Raw genomic sequence first — 24,728 nt, forward strand, 5'->3', positions numbered from 1 at the left:
TTTCCACTCAGTGTGATCTCTCATAATTCATGCGCATGGTTCGTGCAATAGCCAGACCAAGGAGAATTTAGGAAGGCAGGCAGCAGACGCCCGTACGGGTCGCACCAGAGGAAGACAAATACGTCCCACCTCGCTACACTGATTGACATATTCTGAGGCAATAGAATGTTCGAGACGACAACCTTTGAACGTAATTGATTGATCAAAGTACGAAAACCAAATCAGAATCACAAGGTTAATTACTTTAAGGCTGTGTAAATGTCACAAGAATGGTGAAAGATAAATGTTACAAAGGCTACGGGGTTATTTACAGAAGAAATGGGGAAAAAAAAAAGGAAAATACTAAAGAACAGATAAAAGCAAATCAACCGGTGCTTCCAGACATCTCCCCAGAAAATGCACTCCCATAAGATGCCGATCCAGTTTGTGAACTGGCACCACGAGCCTTTCGTAATTGCCGTAATTTAAAAGCATCTCTTGGAAGAGGTTGGCTTTGAACTGTTGTACTGTCCTCATCATCTTGTTCTACAGTAAATATTAAGAACATTGGGTTGTCAGTTGTAGTGTTCAATGCGGCAAATCACTCAAAAGCTGGATAAAAGTTGGTTCATCATGATCACTAGCAAAGTGAATCCATCGAAAACAGATGCATCATCCATTCCATATCTATTTCACTTAACTACGAGTTAAGCAAGTTGAAAAAGGTACAAGTGAGAAACAGACGCATAGTTCTCAGTTTTTATGGACCTGACCTTATAGCAATTCATGAATGAGACTTCACCAGGCAATAACAGCAGACATGCACAGAAGACTACTTAGACCTATAATGCAGCACAAAAAGAAACTACAGGTGAAATAGAAGATTGTCAACATACTGTCTACATCCTTTCTCTTTCCAGCATGTCTATCTCTTGTTGGCTTGAATTTTGATGAACCAGATAGGTCACTTGTGCTTGGAGCAGGACCAGTTTGCAGTTTTGTAGAGTTTGCTGTTCTTACGGGCATTAGTGGTATGTTGCTTTGCAAACATATCGCTAGAACAAAATCAACGTCAGGAGATGGACCTACCATTCAGCACACAAACTAATATTAGCTTTTATAGAATATAGTCAACTCATCATGAAGAGTCCGGTGGATCTTAAGTTGCAACCTTTACTAGTAAGCTTAAGCTACTAAAAATCACTAGAAATGAGCATCAGGTTGCAGGAGATGTCAAAGATCCTTTTACATTTTGTTGTGAAAGACGTAAATACGTTTGACAAATCATGAGATACAACAGCACATAATCAAGGAAAGTTCCCAGATAAGCTTCCCAGGGCCTAAGGTTTCAGGCACTCCAAAATTGGAAAAGCAAAAACATCTTGTAAATCTAACCCCCCAAAAAGTTTTGAGACAGCGCAAACTTATTGTTGCACCACTATTGCCTGGTATCCTCATTTACTTGCTGATAATTAAAGCCCAGGTTTCATTATTGCACCAACATTACGTGCATAATTTTTTCAACGTGTATGGCACAAAAGAGAAAATTGACAACAACATTACTTTTAAATAAAATGAATGGGGAAGCAGTACCAAATCAAATGGCAACATGGAACGTCAGAAAAACAATAAGAAATACAAAATGCTCCAATTCTAAGTTATACGGTAGCATCAAAATATAATTGCAATACCCTGCTACCTGCAATGTATGCATCAAATATACCCATGGTGTAAAGAAGACCAAACGCTTGCAAGATTTTTGCCTTTTGGACATTTAAGGTGTCAATCATAATTATGGTAGCAGGAGAGAATAGGCAACAAACACCAAAAAAAGAAGCTAGGACTACCAACAATATGCAGGGGATGACTAGTGATATTGTCCTGAATTAATATCAGCAGTACAAATAACTGGGCAACTACCTAAAAGTAACAGGACATCCAACACCAATCATGTCAGAAGAAATCAGGAAACAAATAAAAGGAAATAGTAGAAAATTGAAGGATTACCTTCAACAGCTGGCAGGTTTGCTACAAAAGTTGCCAATGCAGGTGGTAAGGTTTTCAAAATATCTTTCAGTACATTAGGTGCTCCAGCAGCACCCATTGTATCATTAGGAGGTAAAGCGACTGCAACTCCAGGCTGTAAAGGACCCGTGAGACCTGAAAAAGGTCCAGCATCAAGTTAAGAAACCAGTGACTAAAATTTGAGATACTGCAAAGATAACTAGAAAAACTAAATTCCTAATTCATGATTTTTAAAGCAGACAGCTTCAACCACTTCAATAATACCTTAATTGGACCAAATCAGCAGAGGATGATAGTTGTACCAATCTTTTATCATTCAATGTATTTAGTTAACAATTCAGAGAATATACCTAAGTGCAATATGATGCATAATAGACCATAACCACCTCCAGACTTGACTTGTATGAGTTGGACACCCAAAAGTAAGAGTATTTTCATGCTTTTGTGTCAAATGAACTCAAATAACAAGCTCCATGGTTCCTTCAGTATCAAACTTTAAACTTATAGAAAAGAAAATAATATCAAAAATACCAAATGTTCCCAACTTGAACTTGAAGGAAAGAGTCCCACCCAAAAATAAGAAAGTGGGCAAATTTTAGAAGTCGCAAAAAGGTCATTCACAAAAATTTGAAAGAGTGAATTAAATCTCCGATTTTTTATTTTAGAGTTGGCCGTATTCTTATTTACTTTTTCAGTTAACCAAATAACCAGGAAATCTCCGAGTTCCTAATTGTGTATTTTCAAAGAAAAGTTTCTGGAATTATCCTTGAAAGAGTGAATGAAATCCATACTTCATATACATCCACAAAACTTGAATACCTAACATAACTTTTTGTTCTCATGTCACTTAATCAGCCCCAATGCTGTTGCAAGGAAAATTACAATTAGGCCCAAAGTGTTAGCATTTACCCCTTCTACGTCTTTCCTTAAGTCTAAACATCCACACCTTCTACCTTTCTAATTCACCAAAATGGAACACACAGGAAAATAAGCAGCAGAATATATACCAATCTTTTGCCTTGGATCATAAACCACCATCTTTGAAGTATCTGGGTAAACAACTTTTACAGAATTTGAAGTGGTAGAAACTGCTGAAGAACGCTTATCTGTAACCGAAGAAAAGAGGTTATTAAATCAAAATAGGGTAGTCAGATTAGATAGTAGTTTGCATGTCAATATGATAGAATTACCTACAGAACTGACACCATTGGCAGGAGTTGGTTTCTCAATCTTCTTAGTGATGTTTTTTGAAAGCCACTAAAAACAAATGCAATATTACAATCTAAGTTAAATCATAGCAAAAATACCTTAAATATTCAGTAGACATAGATCTAAATCATCTTCAGTTCCAAAGGCAGACCATAAAATATATACACAGAGAAAACTTGGTACACAATCTACCTCTTGCCTAGTCAAATGATCCATATCCTTGGAAGAGCAAGGCCACAGGTCCATGAAACTATAGCGTGATATAACATCTTGCAATGAACTATTCAAAGCAGATTCTCCCTCATCACCAGCCCTTGACAGTGCCTCTTTCCTTCGTTGCTCAACCTGATTCAGGGACCTCAAATGGATACATGTATATTCATTCAGACAAATAAAATAAAGTCCAGGTGAAAAGAATGAGAGCTACCTTCAAAATACTAGAAAGATCTCCATATGTTTGTTCAAATTGAGTAAATCTTTTCCAGATCTGCAAAAGAAGAGTGAATTTCTGCTACGGCACTTCAAGAAAAGCCTATCATTTATGCAAAATACCAAAAAAAAAAAAAAAAATAGAGTGAAGAACCAAATGGTAAAGCTTCAATTTTCTGGTAAAAATAACACACTACGTGCACACTGAAGTTGCAAAAACCAGTTGCTTCATTTGGCAATGAAAGCAAACTATGATATTCAGTATTTCACTACATTCATGACTATCATTCAATGCCTAGTACTAAGGCAGACTTGTAAAAACTTTTCTAGGGCAACACAGAAGGACAGCCAGGAAGTAAGCTCAGGAAAGGTAGCAAAATAAAGATGCAGTAGTCCAATGTCATCAATGACTATTCAAATAACAGAACCCAAGTTGTAATTAGAATGTTATTCCTAGAATGGTTCAAGCATGTAGTAACTGCATCTTTTTAGTGCTTGGAATAATCAACTCAGGGACAACTTAAACAAATTTTTAGACATTTGAAACTCACAAAACTGAGTGATGAAAACCTAAGAATGGAAGATGTATAGAAATTTTATCATTGAACAGCATGGGGTTGGACTGAACCAACAACAAAAGAAGAAACTATAAAACCAATGCAAGCCCATGTAACTTGAAAAAGAAGGCTTCCGCTAGAGAAAGCAAACTGTAAAATTAATCAGCAAATTTCCAAATGGATGGCTACCAAATGAGTCATTATGGTGAAATGCCATGCATCACAGATCAAATTACTGTGTCATTTATAAGAGATTGATAAATGAAAAATAATTTTATAAATCTTTGCTAAAAACAATAGTATGTTGTAAAAGAAGCACATGGTCCAAGTATAACTACCTCAACTGATTCCTCAGGTGGGAGTGAGCTTAATGCTCTCTCAAATAATGCCCGAATATTTCTATCATCATTCAAGCGGGATAGAAAATCTGCATATCTGCAAGATCACATCAGGAGACTGTAATTGGAATTTTTCGTGCCTACGAAAATAAGATTTCTGCTTCACACAGCAATAATCACAGACACCTACTGAACAGGTTTGATGATTCTGCTTCCTTGTTCTGGCTTATTTTTCTTTCCTCATCCAATCAAAATACTAACATAATGACTTTTCAATTCCCTTTAAGAAGGTAAAATGGTGCAATATGATTGATCAATAATATTCACATTTTGGCGATAATATTATGAGTCTGTGACTTGACTTTTGGATGCTTGTCAAAATATCATAACCACCAACAGTTGATCATAATCTCCTATACAACTCTAAAGTTTGAACTAAACATACTTTTTTTTTTTTTTGATAAGGGAAAACCCATTTATAGCAAATCAGCAATAGCAGCATCAGTAGCTGGCTTGGGAAAGTCTACAAACCAGACTCTACTTCCCTCAAAGGATAACGCTAACTTAGACATAATATGGGCTGGGACATTATTGGTCCTCCTCACAAGACTAACCTTAACAAAGTCAAAGGAATACAGCATGGACCTGATGCCATGAATTAAGTTGCCTATCAAAGACAAATCGGGTTCCTTACTATTAATCCTTTGAACAATATTTAATGCATCCCCTTCGAACTAAACATACTTACTCAAGGATATATGATGGCTCATGCATGAATCGTTTCAGCCCCGCTTCAAAAACATTGTGCGCAAACTGCAATAGTGATCAATCATATCAGATAACATCAAATTTTCCTTGAACAAAATTTGTGCAGTGTCTTCACCTTTGTATTGCATAATCTACGTTTGTGTTTCTTTTCCAAACCATATAGATAAGTTCAAAAAATAAATGAATTTTAGAGGATCTTGTCTTGAGTTTGTATGGAATATTTATGAAATCTTTTCTACAATCAGCTACTTCTAAATTTCATAAATATTTGAAAGAAGTCCTAATCATTTAGTTGAGACTTCTCTATTCCACTTTACCCTTTCAAATATAAGCAGTTTTCCTGGTTTTTCTTTTTAATATTTTGGACTAGTCTGATTAAAAAATGCCTTGATGTTTGATTCCAAACTCAATTTCTACCCCTTCTTCTTCTTCTTCTTCTTTGGGGGGAATACAAATCAACAGCCTTAGGGGACAAACTAGTCTCTTGAAATTCCAAGACCTAAAAACCTGTCATAACATAGATGCCAAGAATTATTTGAATATGAATGTCAAACTACCTCAAAGATAGGAGAATGTCTGGGGAGATGGAAGTCTCACCAAGTGTTTAAAAACTTAATGTGTTACAACTGGACAAAATGAGAATCCTTATTATCCTAAAACATGTAATAGAAATCAATGCTCATGAGTAATTCTTCCTAAAGATAATAGAAAGCTTCTGGTTCTCAACAACGTATTCACAGAAAGGAGATGAAAAAAGCAGGAGAGGAATTTATTTTCCTTCTCCTTTCTGCTTTTAGGTTTCATCTGACAGTAAGGAACCAAAAATGGTTCAGAAAGGATACTTCACTAGGAGCCTAATTATACTAATCATATTAGAAAGACAAATATGATATTATATGTTTCTGGTAAGAAAATCTGATCAATATTTTCCACTTGCAATGAGATCCTCGAAGAGAACTCTTCATCAAGGTATAATATAGTTGAAATACAAAGAAAAGCATACAAAACCCAAACCACCTATACAATATTATCAATCACCTTTGCATCCTTGTCAAGACAAAATGCCATCATCGCATAAGCTACATAAACATGGTAAGTGCAGTTAGGAGATTTCCGTGCATCCATAAAGTATTTACGTGCTGCTTCTACCCCTTCTGTTCTTCTTAGAAAGCGGATAAACTGCAGTGTACAACATTTGATATATTAATATGTTAAAATAAGAGACCTACCACGTAACTGAGCTGAAGATTAAGATGCATGCACAAAATTGAACATAAAATGGCTTTCCACAATGAAATCAAAAAACAAATGAGACACATGCTGTAAGCACAGGAGAAGAAAAACAAACTTCTTTCCTTATCTACGCTATAATTACTCAAAAGAAAGTTAAGAGCAGAAACCCAAAAACAGTCAGTGGCAGAAAAAACCCAAAAATTTTGTGACATTCATAATCACAATATATGGTTGCAAATTATCTAGCAGACAGATGGCATTGAAGGCAAGAACCTGTATATGTGAAAGAGCAGTAGCATTGCCATCATCACCAAGAAGACTTTCATATACTTTCTTTGACGCCTACATCAAACTAAATTGCATTAAAAAACAAGAGGAGCCTATACAAATGGAAAAGAAAGCAGGTGAAACATTGGGCAAACCTGAATCGAGCCACGGGATTCTTCCAGCTCTGCATACGCATATTTTAGCATTTCTGAATCTGCACGTGAAAGTGAAGACCCAAATACACAAATTACTAGAAACAGTGCACAAAAGAGAAAGGGAAAATCAAACAACCCAGTACCGGAAAAATCTAGTCAGGACCTATGAATTATACATTTTAAACACATAAAAGATATGCAGAGAACAAGTTCCAGTAGATTAAGCGCAAGTAGCAGAACAAGAATAAATTTATGGCAACTGAAGATTAACAGAATGACAAGTAATACCAGGTAAAGCCTTCAAAGCTCGCTGGAAAATTTTGATTGCAGAGTCTACAGAGCCACTTTTTGCATGCCACATGGCATAATCATACCATATGTCAGGATAGTGGTATAAATACATGAGGCACTAGCAAAGAAATTGATTAATTAGCAATCTTTCTGCCGTACAGGTACAAACAAAAAACAAGCTTAAAGAAACATACATACAGTGCAGTTATGTTTCACCACAAGATACCAATCAAGACATACAACTCCAACAGAAATGAAAACTCAGGATGTTGATCTGAGACCATCATAACCAATGCCTAGAAAGTTCTACAGTGCAGCATTTCCCCAAAGAAGAAACCATTTTTGCATTTCTCAGACGTGCAAATGCAGCAAGCAGGCTAACAGCTACCACAAACCCATACACAAGCAGAAATTACAGAAAACTAGGATTAGCTTGTTCAGGAGCAGTGGCATGACAGATCTTACTTAGATAATAGTTCACACTAACAAAAAGTTTTAGATCAAATCAAATACCTTTCTATCCAACTCTTTTATTATTTTTTATTTTCTTTTTCAGGGATACTGAAGGTAATCTATGATAACATGTTACGCCTAAAGTCTTGCTTCAAGACATCTTTACACCAAGTGGGCTTTCTCTGAAGGACCAAGAAGTCCACATAATCATACAAGCTTAGAACGCTCCTGAGCATTAAGCAACAGCATGCAAATTAGGGGAACTAAGAACAGTTAATTTTTTTTTCCACTACCTGTTCGTATGTGAATGCAATACGTTTATTAGCAGAAGCGCTATCTATCCTCTGGGGATTTCCTCTGAAATATAAGAACAGAATATTACACAAGCTAGATCTTAATGAAAATATCAATCATAAACTACATAACGATAAATTAGCCCAACTGTGGAGCTTGAAGTTTCCAAATGTTTGAATATACACAACTAGATTAATTACTCTACAGATCAATTCAAAAGACACGCATGTACCATTTAAAATAAGGTACCATGTCAAATGTAGAATACCCTGGGTGCTTACTTTTCAAAGGCTAAGAACCTTTTCCATGCTATCCACTGCATTTCTTCCTGCAACAGAAAAGATGCTAAATTACAACATATCATTTGGTAGTGCAATTGTTCAAAACTTTTGTCAGCTGTTCATACAGATCGAAACCAATCCCTCACCTTTCTTTTATGTCTTAGTCAAATACTACGAGGAAAACCAATGCTGATGCATGAAATTTTGAGAAGTACATTTCATATTGTTTTAGCTTTATAATTACTTAATTTGTAGGAATGAGACACTGAAGGTACTTAATAGAAATCACTTTTCCCCAAAATCTAACAACTTTATAAACTATACATACCACTAAGCCATGAAAGCTGATTCCAGCATTTTTGTCACATGGAAAATGGACTCACCAAGGACTAAAATAAGACAGAGGAGATTACCTTGGAAGTACCAGATGGTGGCACAGCAAGCATATTCCAATCAATTTCATCGGCAAACTTTTTCCTCTCCCTGTAAACAGCCCTTGCACTGTTATATTTTGGCTGATATTCAGACAACAATCCTTTTGCCTGCATTATAATATATCAAGAGATCATCACTTATCAGTTTTTGGACATAATCACTCTAAAATTATCATGGAAATAGCAGAATAAAAGTCAGTGCAAGAGTTTTCTTTACAATGAATAAGTCCTCAACCTCATACTTGACCAACAACTATGTATGCATGCAGCATATTAGTCTCCTTGACACCCAACCGTTTGATTAATCACATCCCGATTGAACAATTTATAAAGTTTGCCATGGATTCCTTCCAGAGATGCAATCCATGACTAAGAAAGTTTGTCATGGATTCCTTCCAGAGATGCAAGCTATGACTAAGAAATGAAAATATAAGCAAACTATTTCTTGAAAACCTACACTTGGATGCCGCAAACTTTTCTTGGTTATTCTAGTGTTTAACTATCTCAATAGCTCATAACTTCACCACTTTCATATCACACTGGAATAATAAAAATAAGCAGTGATTACCAGGGCACGGCTAACTGAGTTTTCAAAATTTTCATACTCCCTCCAGAGTTGCTCAATGTGATGGGTAGGTGTAATAATGGCTTTTTGATATGCTTTTCTTACAGAAGTCATCCTTTGTGTTTCTTCTGCCAAATTTTGAGTCTGCAGCATCATCTTATAAGAGAGAGAAATCAAAGGCAGAAAGAACAAAAGTGAAAGGAATGAACACGAATTATGCAAAGGTAGAGGGAAGCAATCTCCAACCGGCAAGGACTTTAAGAATGCAGTGTACTCCATCCACACAGGACCAGATGCGATGTCTGCCCCTGTTACCACATGCTATGATTAAGAAATTTTGAGATTTTTAATTAAACACGAGTACAGGCATTCACTCGTACATATTTTCACTGGAGATCTTGAACCTTCTCATGCAAACAAAACAGAAGAGATCATCAATTCCAGCAGCAGGAAAAGTCTCTGTTTGCCTCCTGCAATTTCTCACATTCTTCTTATCTTGCTCTTGAACTAGTTACAACTTATGCGGCTATGATGTAACTTTACATCAGAATTATGCACTTTTTACCTACATGTCCTTTTTATCTTTCAGTGGTGTTCACCATATTTCAAATAATTTCTTAGACATCAATATTCAATCCTTACATCTTTTAAACTTAGGCTTCCAATCATCGTTCTTTGCAGTTCAACAATTGTTCATTATAGACAATTGATTTTCAAAATTCCAATAGTCATATGGCCAAGTAATATATCTTGTTGACAATAATGAATCTACCGAATTATAACATTAAAGAGATAACGAATTGTTCACATTGTAATAAACTCTACCAGGCATGAAGCTAAACAGAGCGATTTTCTTCAGAAAATGGTAAGGGAGACATACCGACATAGTTAAGCATGAAATCAAATGCTTTCCTAGTCTCTTCCTGACCTTCTATCCCCTTCTTGTCATTAACCTTCCTAATAAAGCGGATGTAGCAGCGCCTGCAATGCCAAATAGTTGCCAATACAATACAAAGTTTATGTGCAGAAAGCGCAAATGATGGAGTGAAACTTGAAAAGAAGCCTGAAGAGATCTTATCAAAAAATTATAAGAAGAAATGAAGTAGACAAGCTAAGATGGCCCATCATACATGCAAATTTCTTGAAGATGTGTTCCCATTATTCTTTTCCTCTTTGGATGGGGGAAGGGTAAAGGGTAGTGAGGTTTGGGCATGTAAAATGGATTTTAAATTATGACTTTACAAGATAAGAGTAAAACAGCATGTAATATGGCGTACCAAAGAGGAATGTGTAGGCAGTTCAACAGGCAGCGACTGAAAATATGTTTTACGGCATCATCATTATTTACAGCCATGTGAGCCTCAACATACTGCTTCCAGTATTTTGCCTGGACAGAAGAAATAGCACCAGAATTGACACATATGTACAATTAACATCAGTTAAATGTTCCAAACTAAATATAACAGATTGATACCAGTTCAAGATTGTGTGGGAAAAAAAAAACTAGTTAACATCAATTAAATGAAATGCAAAACCTACTGCAAGATACTAGTATTCATGCATCTCAGGCATCTTAAGCGAGGCAAACACACATTGCTACTTGTTATTCTCTTTCCCATTTGGCACTAAGGGCAACTTCCAGTGCCATTTCAAAATTTGAGACTGTCGTTCAGCAAGTCTAACACAGGAGAGCATAGCATATATGTAATAAAAATTCTATGTACTGCAATTTTCCTAATAGCTTATACTACAAAAAATGAAACCATTAATTCGTTAAGCATACACGCCAAACGGATAATAGAAGAAGTATTTGACTATATTTATATACCCTGAAAACGATCTTCAAATCGATATCCCCAGTTCCAATAGCTACCAGTTTTGAATCCCAGATGGCTTAATTAATAGGACACATACAACAGTAATACCAAAGATGCTAAGATGAAGGCGACTATTCTGGCAAAAGAGTGAGAATGAAGTCTTACTGCAGTAGGAAAAGTAGCCAAAAGTTGCTCATATACCGGCACAGCCTCCGAAATTGGCAAATGCTGCAGCAAGAATGCGTCTCAAAGGGGGATTCAAGGCAAAACCATGAACGATTAAAAAAGAAGTAACAATTAATCCAAGAAGGAGCTGTGCAAAATACCAATGCCTCGTTAGCAAGAAGCTCAGCTGCTTCGACATTGTATTTATCCGTCGTTGTCATGATATATACTGCCCCACTCTTTTATATACTTATCTTTTATTGTCCCAGAACAATCTAACCTCGAATAATTAGAGTCCAAGAAACAGTATCTTGATGCCGATCGAAAAGACTGGAAGGAAGGGCTCGAATTCCACTTACGCCGTCTAACACACACAGCCAATGGAGAGAGAGAGGGGGGGTGGAGGAGGAGTAAGAAGGCACGTCCAAACGACTAAGCAGCGCGGTGGCTGACTTGCCTTTCTGCTGGATGGGTGGCGGGTAAAGATTAATTGGTAATCCAGAAACCAGTAAGGATGAAACCATATACTAGGGCCACCAGGACCTTCAACCGCGTGTTATATTGTATAAGAATTGTTCTAAATTTCTATGAACAAATTAAATTAGTTGGGGAGGGCTAGGCGTTTCCCCCGTTCCCTGGTCGTCAAGTTGTCATACTCCATGTCCTAATCGAGCAAGTTCTCGAGTGGTAAATTTTCAGTATTGTGGATGGCTACTTTTCCTGTTCCTCTGATTTATGGTAACGTGAGTACTAAACTTTTTTTTTTTTGCTTTTTTTTTTGGAAGCAACGTGAGTACTATACTTGTTTAAGCGTAAAATTGTTTGAGCTAAACCGTGCTTGTCAATCTAATACATGCCAACTTTTAGTTTTCTTCTCATTTATACTAACGTCATTATTAAACTTAGGGTAAAATACACTAAACTCCCTTGTGATTTGGGTTATTATCATAAAGCCTCCTCATTATTTGAAAATCCCCAAAGAACCCCCTCGTGGTTTGAATTAATTTGGGCAATGAACGGAAATCGTCTAATTTAACAGAAAATATGAAATTCCTATATTAACCTTGTTTCAACCTATACTAAAAGTTAGTTCAAGATTTACATAAGATTTTAGAAACTTTCTCACTTCATTTGAGAATAAAAAAACATCAAGTGGCTCATTTGAAAATTTCAAAAATTTGGAGCAGCTGCTGCAGAAGAACATCGAGGAAAAGAAATTGTTGATCCATTCAAGCGATTACCAGATGCAATAGTTTCCGTCATTCTTGACAAAGTTTTTGAAGCCAAATACCTCTGCAGGTGTTCCTTTAGTCTCCAAAAGATTCTCTTCTCTTGTTTACAAATCCGAATCTGTTTCTTTCAAAATCCCTGTTCAAATCTCACTCATCCAACGTGATCCCACACTCCGACTGGCTGCTTTTCCCGGCAAACTGGTCCATGCTATCACCTATCCTATGGTGTTTCTTCAGCCGGCAGCCTATGACTCCGTCATGTGGACATCTTCGCCACCCTATTGTGCTTGTAATCTGGTGCTGGATTATCCGCCACAATTTCTTCATAAGTTTACTTGGTTGAAATCCCTTGTCAAAGATTTCGATTAATCCACTTCCGGGGGCAACAACAATAACCTCAATTTCACCAAGCAGCCAGCCCTAAAGTGGACGTTTGACACAAATTCACAACTAACCCACGGTACTATTGGTACCCTTATATTGATGATGATAATTTTCGCATTTCTGGGTGGTCTCGTCCTCGGGTTTCTCTAGGTCCGGTTGAGCTTACGGGTCTGGGTCACGTCAGCCTCCGGGCAGGTATCGGGCCGACCAGTTTAATTGTACTTGGTGGTAGATGATGATGATTCTGAAGGAGTTTGGGGAAAATTTTTTTTTCCCTTCTAGTAGAAATTTGTAATTACAAATTGGTGGTGCAAGTTATAACAACCGGGAAAAGCAGATGGTTTTAGGCTTCGAGGAGTTTGAGGGTTGAGGTGTTGGGTTGCTTCGGTTGGTGAAGGGTTGAAGCAAATACTGGATTCCGTTGGTGGAATCTTTTGCCGAGTGTCACCGGATTAACAAAAGTTGGTGTTAATTTTGCTTCAGTTTTGCTACTCCAAATGGTTCAGAAGAAAGAAGAAAAAGGAAGAACAAAGAAAAAAAAAGAAAAGAAAAAAAAACATAAAATTATCACATTAACCTTGATGTATTGTTATCACACTCGCTTGTCAAGCGTGTGTAATTCACTTCCCGTCAAATTGGACGATTTCCGTTCATTACCCAAATTAGTCTAAACCAGGAGGGGGTTCTTTGGGGGTTTTCAAATAATAAGGAGGCTTTATGATAATAACCCAAACCACAAGGGGGTTTAGTGTATTTTACCCTTAAACTTAAAGATTAATCTATTTGCATGAAAATTGTGTTGCGTAAAAATTGCGTTACACTGATGTCCATCTGAAAGATTAATACTGTATGTTATAACATTGATGAAATATTAAATTGTCGCTGATTAATATTGATCCCAATATTATGGGTTGATTGTAAACAAATAAAACAAGTTTAAAAATTGGAAGAATTGGAGTTTTGGTCCCCAATGTATTATAGACGCGCGAAACTGTCCCCAATCTATTGGGGAGAACAAATGTGGTCCCCAATCGATCCAATTTTGCTCGAAAGTAGACAATTAACTGATTTTCTTCATTTTTTGCCGGAAACAAGTCACGTGAGAACACGTGCCGGCATTTAAAATCCTTTTCTCAAATTTTTATGCCTAAAAACCCATAAAAATTATTTCCAACTTTCTGGCGCCCCACTTTTTAATTAGCAAAGACAAAACACAATTAGCAAATGAAGTTATTATATTAATCAATATTAGTCTACTATATAATTGAATTTTTATTTAACAAAAACAAAATTCAATTTATCCTTTTCTTTATTTCTGTAGTTCTCTCTATTCTTCCCCAACTGTAGAAAAAATCCTTGTAGCCAAATTCAATTACCGGTACGTGACAAAGACTTGTACATATTGAAATTTTGTGGTTTGGATTTCCTCATCCTTCACACTAATGGCATAATTTTGACAGATTTGTCTTGTCTTCTTATCTAGTTGTATGTTGTCATGATACCACAAAAGCTTTGCCACTGTAAGTTACAAGTAATGATGATTACTTCTTGGACACACAACAACCCTGGAAGAAAGTATTTTAGCTGTGGCATGAAGAAGGTATGGGCTATCTCAAATTCTTGCTTCAACTTCTGAATTTTATGTTTTTTCTGAAGTAATTTTTTTTACCGTGAAGGGCAAAAGAAATGAAAAAAGTTGCAACTATTTCGAGTGATATGATCCGATAATATGCCAAAGATCCACTGTTTTGATACCTAGTTTGCTGCGGAGCATGAATACTAAGGATGCCACAATCGAAAAACTAAGAGCAAGGGAAAGAAAACTAGTGTCTGCAATAGTGTTGTTGGCATTGTTGCTGTTGTTTGTTTTGCTGGTGTAAAAGGCCACTGTTGCTATTGTTTGTTTTGCTGGTGTAAAACGCCAGAAATTAGGATGAGCTACGTTTTAGCGAATTGTGACAAGCTACTAGTAATCAGCAATGGGTGATTGTGTAGGTTGGGATATATTATATTGCTAGTAAGATATCAGTAATGTTGTATTCAATGCTATTTTGTACTGCAATGAAGGCATTATTAAGGCCTTTAGAGGCCAAATGAAGGCAGTATTTTCAAATTATCCCTATTCTTATATGCATTTCCCATCAACAAACTGTAATACTTTTCAGACTCTGCACATATTTTGAAGTCTTTCCAGAACTCAATTTCCTGCTCCTGAACTCCTCAAAAAGGTACTCCATAGGATGTGCACGTCATAGTTTTGAAGCATAACAAAACTAGATTGTTTAGAGCAAATGATCAGCAAAATATATTTAATCGGAGTTGATCAATCTTTTTCGATTGTGGTTCAATTTTCAGCAGTGTAGAATCGGTAGATTCAAAATCCAAGAAGAGCAATGCAATTAACATTTAAATACGAGAGGAGTCCATCAATAATATTCATCTCAAATGGTACAGATCAACAATCAAAAATTAGTAGAAGCTAAAAAAATTCAACCACAGCCTTTACTGTGAAGTAACAACAATGAGTCACATTTTGACTTGCACGACAAACATGAAACCTGAACTACACATTTGCATCATCTTATCACTTTTTTTGCTCAATTCAACTGCAATAAAACCATCAATCTTTAAATAAAGCCATAAAACCTCCATTTATGCCATAAAATCATAAAAATCATAAACCCTCAACTGCAACAATTCTGCCATAAAACCAGCAGTCTTTAAATAATAATATTTCAATTCTCTTCTTACAACCATGACAAAGGGATCTCCATTTCTCCCTTACAAAATATACATGGAGTTCATTAGACAAGATAACAAAAGAAGAACAAAATAAGCTGCATTACAACATCTGCATTACTTCCAACAATACAAAAGAGGTACCAAGTCTACCCAGCAACGAATGAAATACATAATTAGTTCACTTTTGTCTTCCTTTAATATCATACTTGCCACCACAGTCACTGGTCCTAGGGCAGCTGAGATGAATTTGAACATCCCTAATTCTAAATGGTGCAGAAGCAATGGGAGCAACTGATTAGGTGATATGTGTCACATATGGATCTGAAATTCCAAAAATCTCGTACAAATTAGGCTCAGCAACAGGGGCAGAAAAGGTAGTATTGATGTTCTCAGTAACTTGTTGGCTATTTTGTGATGAAGTTACTTTCTTTGCTACACGTCTAGTGCCTTTTCCCTGCACAACAGTAATATGAATAATGAATATGTCCAGTAGTTATGTTGGTAAGAATATAAATCAAATTCTGGAAATAAGAAAACTTTATAGCTTTTTTCACTACTCTTCTGGTTGTCTTCTTAGCAGTGGAGCTAATACCTTCAACCTAGAACATGAGATTAAAACCATTTTCATTAAGCAAATAGAAAATCACAGGACTTTAATCAAATATGTAATATTTTATCACTCACAGATATGCTATGGTTTGTATTCATTTGTGACAAGTTTGTTTCACATTATGCTTCATGCAATCCAGCAGATGACATCTATGATAGACTTACATCTTCATCACATTTTTGTTGCCTAAGCTTGCATGTCCTTGTGTTATGACCCTTTTACATTTACAGATTTGTCCAACTCATCTTATTTTAACTCTTTTATCTTTCATTTCCTGCACCTCATCAGTAGATTTTCTCCTTTGTTTCTTGGGTCTTCCTGGTGCTCTTTCGTATGTTGGTGGGAATGGGGGCTAGACATTCACATCTGCCCAATCTTATTCTCCATGAAAAGGTAGTATGCAGGACTCATAACACTTGAGATAAGTGTGCACTCTGTAACAGTCATCAACATACTCCATTGGATCCTTCATTACAATACAAAGTGCTGAAATTGCATGATAACAAGGTATCCCTGTTAAGTCCTATTTCCTATAAGAACATGTCTTCTCTTCAATGTTAACTGCATACTTTTCACCATAGGGATCAACAACTTCATAATTAACTTCATTGGATTTGTAAGGCACACAGTAAGTTACCTTATCTATGTTCTCCCTCATTCTTTTCCTGATTTTTGGGCAGACTGCATATTTGCTCCATTTTTTTCTAGCTCTGTCTCTGTTTTCCTGCATTCTTGACATTATAAAATATCTCAATGACTTCATCATTGCAACAATTGACTCTTCTCTAGCATCTAAGATCTTGCTGTTGAAGGATTCACATATGTTATTCAGCAACATATCACACTTTGAGTAGGTACTGAAGTGTGATCTACTCCACTATGTCGGATTCTTGTCATCCAAACACTTAGCAGCTTCAGCATCAAGTTCAGCAATTGCCTCCATTCTTCTTCTGAATTGAATTGGAGTAGTTGCCTTAGTTGCTTTCCATAGAACTTTCCTCATTGCCGCCCATTTGAACCTAGCAGATTACATGTTACTGTGCATATGTTTAACACAGAATCTGTGGGTTGCATTCGAAAAAACTGTTTCACATGCTTTGATTATTCCCTTTTGCTTATCACTTATTATTGTCCACTCATAGTCCCTTTCAATATTCAAATCTTTCTTAAGTAATGTTAGAAACCAAATCCAAGAATCTTTGATTTCTCCCTCAGTTGCTGCATAAGCTATAGGATACATTCCATTATTAGCATCAACTCCAACTACTGTCAATAGTACACCTCCTGTTGCACCTTTGAGAAAAGTTTCATCCAATCCAAACACAGGCCTACAAGCTGCTAAGAATCGCTGTTTTACCCCAACAAAGCACATGTATAATCTCTGAAATTTGCTCTGTCCAGTTACTGCATCACAATAGTCATCTACCAACTTCATAATTACTATACTACTTGGATTACTTCTCTCAATTTCATTGATATATCGAGACAGTTTATTATATTGATCTATCTCACTACCTTTTGCCAAATTCTCTGCAATTTTCTTAACTCTATAGCCTTGATGTCTACTAAGATGATATTTGTGATCCTTCATTACCATATTTTTGAAACTAACATAGTCCAGCATTGGGTACTTCCTAAATATGCAAACATACCTTTTTCCTATCCACCTAGACTTCACACTCTTGTTGTGGTATGAAAATTCACATTTGTATTTCTTTTAAAATATTTTAACTTCCAATCTGACATCCCCTTTCATCCTCATAGCATATATGTACCAATCACACCTATCTTTAGGACATATTGCTCTAACTCTTATGCTATTACTCTTGACAAATTTAAATGATCTCCCTCTCCAAATGTTTCAGGTTTTAAGTGCTTCTTTCAACTCCTTGAAAGAAGAAAATATTTGTCTAAATTTAATTTTGGGGTTATTTTCATCCTTGGGATCGAACACAGGGGGTTCTCAAGCTTTTGTCTTCATCCGACCCTGTTTCACTACCAATATCAGTAGTTGAATTTGGAGCAGTATCTACGTCAGAATTGTCATCATCACTTTCAGTATCACTAGGCATTTGTTTCCTAGGCATGTGGCTCATCCTAACATCTATAGAGCTTTTTTTAAGATGCTTATTCAGATGCTCTTGTTTTCTATTTTCTACCCCTAACCATTCAGAATATTCATCAATATTTTCATCATAATCATTATCATCTGAATTTTGACCATAATCTTAGTTTTCTCCTGAGAACTCCCCAAAATCAGAACCTGAACTAGCCATATATTTATCATCACTTTCATCCTCTTCATCTTCTAACACAAAGTCCCCATCCTCAATGTCAGACCCCCATTGTGATGCTAGTATATTATCAAGGGAAATCTCTACATACAAATCAACCACCCTACCATAGTCAAAATACTCAGCACAATATGCATGCAATTCTCTATCATGTCTTAACAAACGAAATCCATATTTCTCGATTAGAATATGGTACTTTTTGTCACCAATAACTTGAAGTTGATTTTCTAGCATTCTATCCATTTCAAATAGACTAATGCCTGTGGCATCTATATGATAAAAAATCTTTAATTCTCCTCCCTCATAATGCACATCAGGTTTGGTTTCAATTTTTTCCCATAAATAACACTTCATAGTCACTTCAGTGCTATCACTGTCTGAATTTAGGGACAAAAAAAAAAAGAAACAAACACAATAAAAGGCTACCATAAGTGACGAATTAGATTATATAAGCAGGTAATTTGCACTCAATCAGCTTCAAGGACCACAAAAGCATGTTACAAAATTGGGGATTTAACCCCCTGCCATATAAAGTTCAGACAAGAACCACAACAGCATGTTACGAAGTCTCATTTAACCAAACATTGTCTACTATGACAACCCACACCAGAGAGACATACGGGACCACATACAATGGTAGACAAGTTTGTTTTTAGGGTTTTGTCAGAATGTCTTAAAAATCCAAAATTTAAGACATTCTTTGTCTCCCAAGTGAAAAATATCACCATTCATCATCACATTCTTACAATATAAGCATGAATTAAGCATGCGTAATGCTACATGAGGTAAAAATCACATACCGTAATCTGGTGACGGTGCTCCATTCATTTCTTTTGGTCTTAGTGCTATTTCCTCCTCCCTGACTCACGAACAACTCCACTATCACTGATTCTTCAAGATTTTGCTTCCGATTTGCTGGTTTTATGCATAATGTTAAGTCTGGTTTTTTGTTCTCATTTCTGGAGACCAAAGAGAAAGAAAGGGGGGAACATTTGCTAATTGTGTTTTGTCTTTGCTAATTAAGAAGTGGGGCACCAGAAAGATGGAAATAATTTTTTATGGGTTTTCACGCATAAAAATTTGAGAAAAGGATTTTAAATGTCGGCACGTGCTTTCACATGACTTGTTTTCGGCAAAAAATGAAGAAAATCAGTTAATTGTCTACTTTCGAGCAAAATTGAATCGATTGAGGACCGTATTTGTTCTCCCCAATAGATTGGGGACTAGTTCCGCGCGTTTGTAATACATTGGGAACCAAAACTCCAATTGTCCCTTAAAAATTACACATTTTCATCATATTTCAGATACTCAAATTAAGCTCGGTGTCAAAATTTTTTTTATTTATTTACTCATTTTCTGATCACCCCTAGTGATAGTTTTCATTGGATCAACTGCACCACAAACTTTCAAGAGCGTCAACATTTTTGCCTTCTTGTTGATTTTTCCAACTTCTTCGTCCAATTTGTCAGACACACATTTGACCCTGATATATACGTCCTGGATTAAGAATAGAGTTTATTCCTTATTGATCTTAATAGTAATTTAAGGAAATAGCTCTCCTGCTTGCCCGCTATTTCTGAAAGAAATAGAGTAAAGGGCAGGACCGATTAAAACACCCCTCGAGGGGGAGAGCGAAGCGAGGGGGTAACGTACCATTACTTGTAGCTATGAGTTATTGTCTTATGAGCTCCTTTTCTTATAAGCTCTTCTTTCTCTTCCTCTTGCTATAGAGTTCCTTACGGTTTTTAGGCTTCATCTGGATAGAGAGAAAATGACAGAAAAGAAAGGATTCTGAGAGAAACCCGTACCGTTTCATTCATTTGGGAGTTCTAACATGCACAGAAGAGAAAAGGAAAGAACGGATAGGAGTCCATCCAGCTGGTGAAAATTTTTCCTCCCAAAAGTGGGAAAAAAAGGACGGAAACAACTTGGGAGCCAAAAGACATTTCTAATATGATAATTTTATCCTTTAAAAGCTGATACAAAAATTTATTATTCCCATTATATCCTAAAGTTCATTTGTAAAAACACCGGTGCAAGGCTTTCTCAGCTCTTACTTTCAATACTTACAACTAGATTCACTTGGCTTTCTTCCATTCAATACCTACAATTCAATACAAAAGGTATTTCTTTAACTTAATCTCTTCTTTCTTTCTTTCTTTGCTTAATCTTCCTTAGAGAATTATGAAAAAAGAATTTTTCTTCCTGGCCTAGAAGGTCACAGGTCAGATACACTCTGGGTGCATTAGGGTGCTTCCATATACAATTTATGACCTGTGTGATTGCAAGACTTGAACAATTAAATGAGCTTATACTTGAGTGCAAAAATACAATGACGTAAAGCAGTTTGATCTGGCATTTGTAAATTCAATGACACGCAAGTCATCTAATCCCACTAGCAGCACACAGACAAAAAGCAAAGTCTTACATCTATTGCTGAAGCCTTTTGATATACTTATATGGTTGATATCCTAGGCAAGATAAGAAAACATATGAAGCAAATTAGACAGAGTTTAATATCCAAGAGTGCTCAAATGCTGTTCTTCTAAAATTTTTCATTCAGTATAATACCTACTTTACTATCCACAGCTTTGGCTCCCTTTCATCCCCTCCCTCCGAAACTTGAGAAAGAAATTACTGAAAAATAATCAACGAAGCAGAAAAATTTTGAAAAAACTAGACTCTTTCTCCACAACCACAAAACCTTCTCCACAGCTTTTTTTTTATTAACTAGTGAACTACTAATGCGAACTACCTAGAACAACGCCGCCACCATCATTGACCAATGGAGGTCCAAAATAGCCTCAATCCTAATGAAGACTCCGAAACAAAGCAGGATGAAGATATCCTGAGAAGAGGCCAGAAGAAGTTCAAATGAAGATCCATTGGCGAAATCGTGGAGAATCTTCACGCTGGCAGCAATAAGGGCGCAAGACTCACTGGATGGAATTTGCAAAGCCCACGCTCAGGAGCGGGCATCTGGGGCGAGAGGTCTTTCCTAGAGACACTTAAGGGAGTGAAACAGCCAGGGAAGTTCTACGATGGGGAAGGGGAGGAAATGGATCTGGATGAAGATTCTCTCATCTTGAAGTCAGACCTGAACAAGGAGGCTGAGATCCGAGAGTCAAAATTCCCCAGGGTGGACTCGGAGCAGGATGAAATCCAGAAATTTTGGCGACCTTGCAGGAGAAGCCTTGTGATTAAGGTACTGGGAAAAAATGTGGGGTACAAAGCATTGGAGAATCGGTTAAGAGATTCCTAGGCACTACGGGAGGATTTCGAACTATTGGATTTAGAGAACGGGTTTTTCATCTCGCGTTTCCGGACTAAAGAGGATTATCTAAGAGTGTTGGAAGAGGGGCCATGGACAATCCAAGGGCACTATATTACCGTTAGTAAATGGAAGCCGGGTTTCAGGCCTTCAAGCGCAGACATCAAAACTATGTCAGCATGGGCTAGGCTGCCGGGACTGCCGGTAGAGCATTATGAAGAGGGGTTCTTGATGAGGATTGGCAACGCACTTGGCAAAGCTCTGAAGGTTGATTTCCAGACCCTATCAGCCATAAGAGGTAAATATGCGCGTCTGTGTGTGGAGGTGGGCTTGAAGAAGCCTCTAGTGCTCTTCGTATGGGTGGACAATGAACTCCAAGTAGTGGAATATGAGGGACTGAAGGCAATATGTTTTGAGTGCGGGCAGTATGGGCATATCGCCACCACTTGCCGAAGTGAGACCGGGACGCCAGTGGCAGCTGCAGGGGATGAGGGACAAGATAAAACAAGAAAACAGGAGGAAGCGGAGAACAACCCATATGGGCCTTGGATGGTGGCAAGCAAAAGGAGAACAAGGGTGGACGGCAAGGCCAGGATAGGAACCGTCTAGCGGGGGACTAAGGACAAAAGCCAGCAAGACGTACAGAGACCGAGGGATAGTAACACAGAGGCGAATGGGAAGGGGGAAAGCCAGGTAGAGGGCTTGGCCTCAAATGGACTTGCCTGGGCAAAGGCGAATGGTTATAACGGCTCGAGATTCGAAGTTTTAAGTGACAATGGAGAAAAGGAACCAGTCCAATTGGAGAGGGACTCTAGGGAAATGCTTATGGAAAAAATCAATGCGATACCCAGTCCACCCCATGCGCTGGTGTTCCGAAGCCCTGAGGGGGCATTTGAACGAACTAAGGGAAAGGAAAATCAGAGTTATAGTAGCAAGAAACGAGAGCAAAAAGGAGACCTTCATACAGTAACGGTGAAAATGCCAGGGCAGAGCAAAGCAGTAGGTGGGCAGAGAGTTTCGATTATGAAAAGGGGTCTGAAACCAAAAGAAGGGGCAGCGACAATGGGGGAGTGCTCACGAAGGGTGGATGAGCCATGCCGGGACATCGTATTGCGCAATGCAGGGGGTGCAGAAGATACCCTAGACTGGTCATCGGATCAGGCAAGGAGGAGGGGGGAAGCAAGTGATATGGATCCCGATGACTCGCTAAACAACTACCAAGGGAGAGGGTCTTTAGAGCTGAGGGACAAAACCAACGTTCCAAACCAGTCACCGATAGAGGTAATCAATCTCGGGGATGATAATCTGGCCTGCTTAGGGAGGGGGATCGAAATGGAAGAGGCCGATGGAGCCAGGGAAGGGGGATGCTCCTGAGTACTGCCATACTTGAATTTTTTAAATCATGATGAAAATTGTCAGTTGGAATTGCCGTGGGGCAGCTAACCAGAGATTTTGGAGGAATCTTAAGGAAGTTCAGAACCAGTATAGACCAGACATTCTTGTATTGATGGAAATGAGAGTAGCGAGCGAGAAGGCAACACGAATCATGAGTGTTTTTCACTATGATAGCAAGATATGTGTTGAGGCAGCAGGATTCTCTGGAGGAATTTGACATGTTTTGGAACAGCTTAGAGCTTGACATTGAAGTAATAGGTACCAACTGGCAATTCATCCATGCTATGGTCCGGGATGAGTCGCAACAGGAGTGGCTACTATCTGCAATTTATGCATCACCGGAGATGGGTTTGCGCCGTGAGTTATGGAAATACCTCAAATTGGTAGGATCTCATATAAATTATCCATGGTTGATTATTGGGGATCTCAATGAGATAGTGGAAGCAGATAAAAAAAAAAGATGGAAGAGTGTTTTGGAGAGTGGGAAAGAACAACCTCTGGGATTGTATTAATAGCTGTGAGTTAATCGATTTGGGATTTAATGGTCCAGCTTTGACATGGAGCAATCTTAAGGAAGGGGGCGCAAGGGTTAGGAAACGTCTAGATAGGGCACTATGTAATGAAGAGTGGAGAATTCAATTTCCAAAAGCAGCAGTTACACATCTTGCTCGAGCACACTCGGACCACCAACCCTTATTGTTAGAGGTTGCTATCAGAGGCAAGAAGCCAGCAGGACCTAAGCCTTTTAGATTTGAATTGGCTTGGTTGACACATCTAGATTTTATGGAAGAAATTGAGAGATGTTGAGGGATGGAGGACGATTTACTACAGAACTTGTCGACCCTCTCAGAGAGACTTCAGACATGGAATAAAAAGGCTTTTAGGAACATTTTCCATAGGAAAAGAAGATGCTTAGTAAGGTTGAATGGCATACAAAAGGCACTTTCCCTGAAAGAGTCGAAGTATTTGGAAAAGCTGGAGGAAAAATTAATCGTAGAATATAATAGAATTCTAGAGCAGGAGGAGGTGTTTTGGTATCAGAAGTCTAAGGTGACCTGGTTGAGGTGTGGAGACAGGAATACCAGATTTTTCCATCTTTTTACAATCGTAAAGCGAAAACGCAATGAAATATTGAGCCTCAAGAACAAGGACGGTCGATGGCAAACAAATAGGAAAATAGTAAGAGACATTGTAGTAGCTTTTTTTAAAAATCTATACAGTAGGGAGAATGATCAGCCTTTGAATAGAGGAAGTGCCACTAGTTTTAAGGGCTTAACTACAAGACAGCAAAGCTGTTTAACACGTAGGGTGAGCGACATGGAAGTCAAGCGAGCTTTGTTTGATATGGGGAGCAATAAAGCCCCTGGGCCGGATGGTGTGTGTGCGGGGTTCTATCAGAAATGTTGGTCCAAAATAGAAGGCTCGCTAGTTAGGTGGGTGCAGGACATCTTCAGGAAGAAGGAGCTGCCGACTGGAGTGAATCGCACGCTAATAGCTCTTATACCAAAAGTGAAAAATCCAGAAGTTGTGGCACATTTGA

General features: G+C 37.6%; 2 protein-coding genes across 4 annotated transcripts; one reads left to right on the plus strand and one right to left on the minus strand.

Annotated features, from left to right (window-relative positions):
- Positions 1 to 224: 224 nt before the first annotated feature.
- Positions 225 to 13,395, minus strand: LOC113726391 (cleavage stimulation factor subunit 77). 3 transcript variants are annotated; one of them, XM_072074768.1, is made up of 22 exons: positions 11,422 to 13,395; positions 11,261 to 11,323; positions 10,556 to 10,665; positions 10,159 to 10,259; positions 9,525 to 9,586; positions 9,282 to 9,434; positions 8,693 to 8,821; positions 8,280 to 8,326; positions 7,998 to 8,061; positions 7,249 to 7,369; positions 6,961 to 7,019; positions 6,812 to 6,880; positions 6,344 to 6,484; positions 5,286 to 5,350; positions 4,538 to 4,634; positions 3,641 to 3,700; positions 3,406 to 3,558; positions 3,195 to 3,261; positions 3,012 to 3,110; positions 1,987 to 2,139; positions 876 to 1,064; positions 225 to 525 (listed from the first exon to the last, which is right to left on the minus strand). In XM_072074768.1, the coding sequence occupies exons 1-22, from the start codon at positions 11,479 to 11,481 to the stop codon at positions 365 to 367; spliced, it is 2,223 nt and encodes a 740-aa protein (XP_071930869.1). In that variant the 5' UTR covers positions 11,482 to 13,395; the 3' UTR covers positions 225 to 364. The 3 variants fall into 3 exon arrangements, with proteins under 3 accessions (XP_071930869.1, XP_027105884.1, XP_027105885.1); XM_027250083.2 differs by having other exon boundaries at positions 9,282 to 9,422; positions 11,422 to 13,394; XM_027250084.2 differs by lacking the exons at positions 10,556 to 10,665; positions 11,261 to 11,323; positions 11,422 to 13,395 and adding an exon at positions 9,659 to 9,748 and having other exon boundaries at positions 9,282 to 9,422.
- An 8,569-nt stretch (positions 13,396 to 21,964) lies between these two features.
- On the plus strand, positions 21,965 to 22,402 carry LOC140035525 (uncharacterized). Its single transcript, XM_072076788.1, has one exon. It carries the CDS (start codon positions 21,965 to 21,967, stop codon positions 22,400 to 22,402), a length of 438 nt encoding a protein of 145 aa, XP_071932889.1.
- Positions 22,403 to 24,728: the final 2,326 nt, after the last annotated feature.

This window comes from Coffea arabica, chromosome 2c (assembly GCF_036785885.1).
Source record: "Coffea arabica cultivar ET-39 chromosome 2c, Coffea Arabica ET-39 HiFi, whole genome shotgun sequence".
In the NCBI taxonomy this organism is placed as follows: Eukaryota; Viridiplantae; Streptophyta; class Magnoliopsida; order Gentianales; family Rubiaceae; genus Coffea; species Coffea arabica.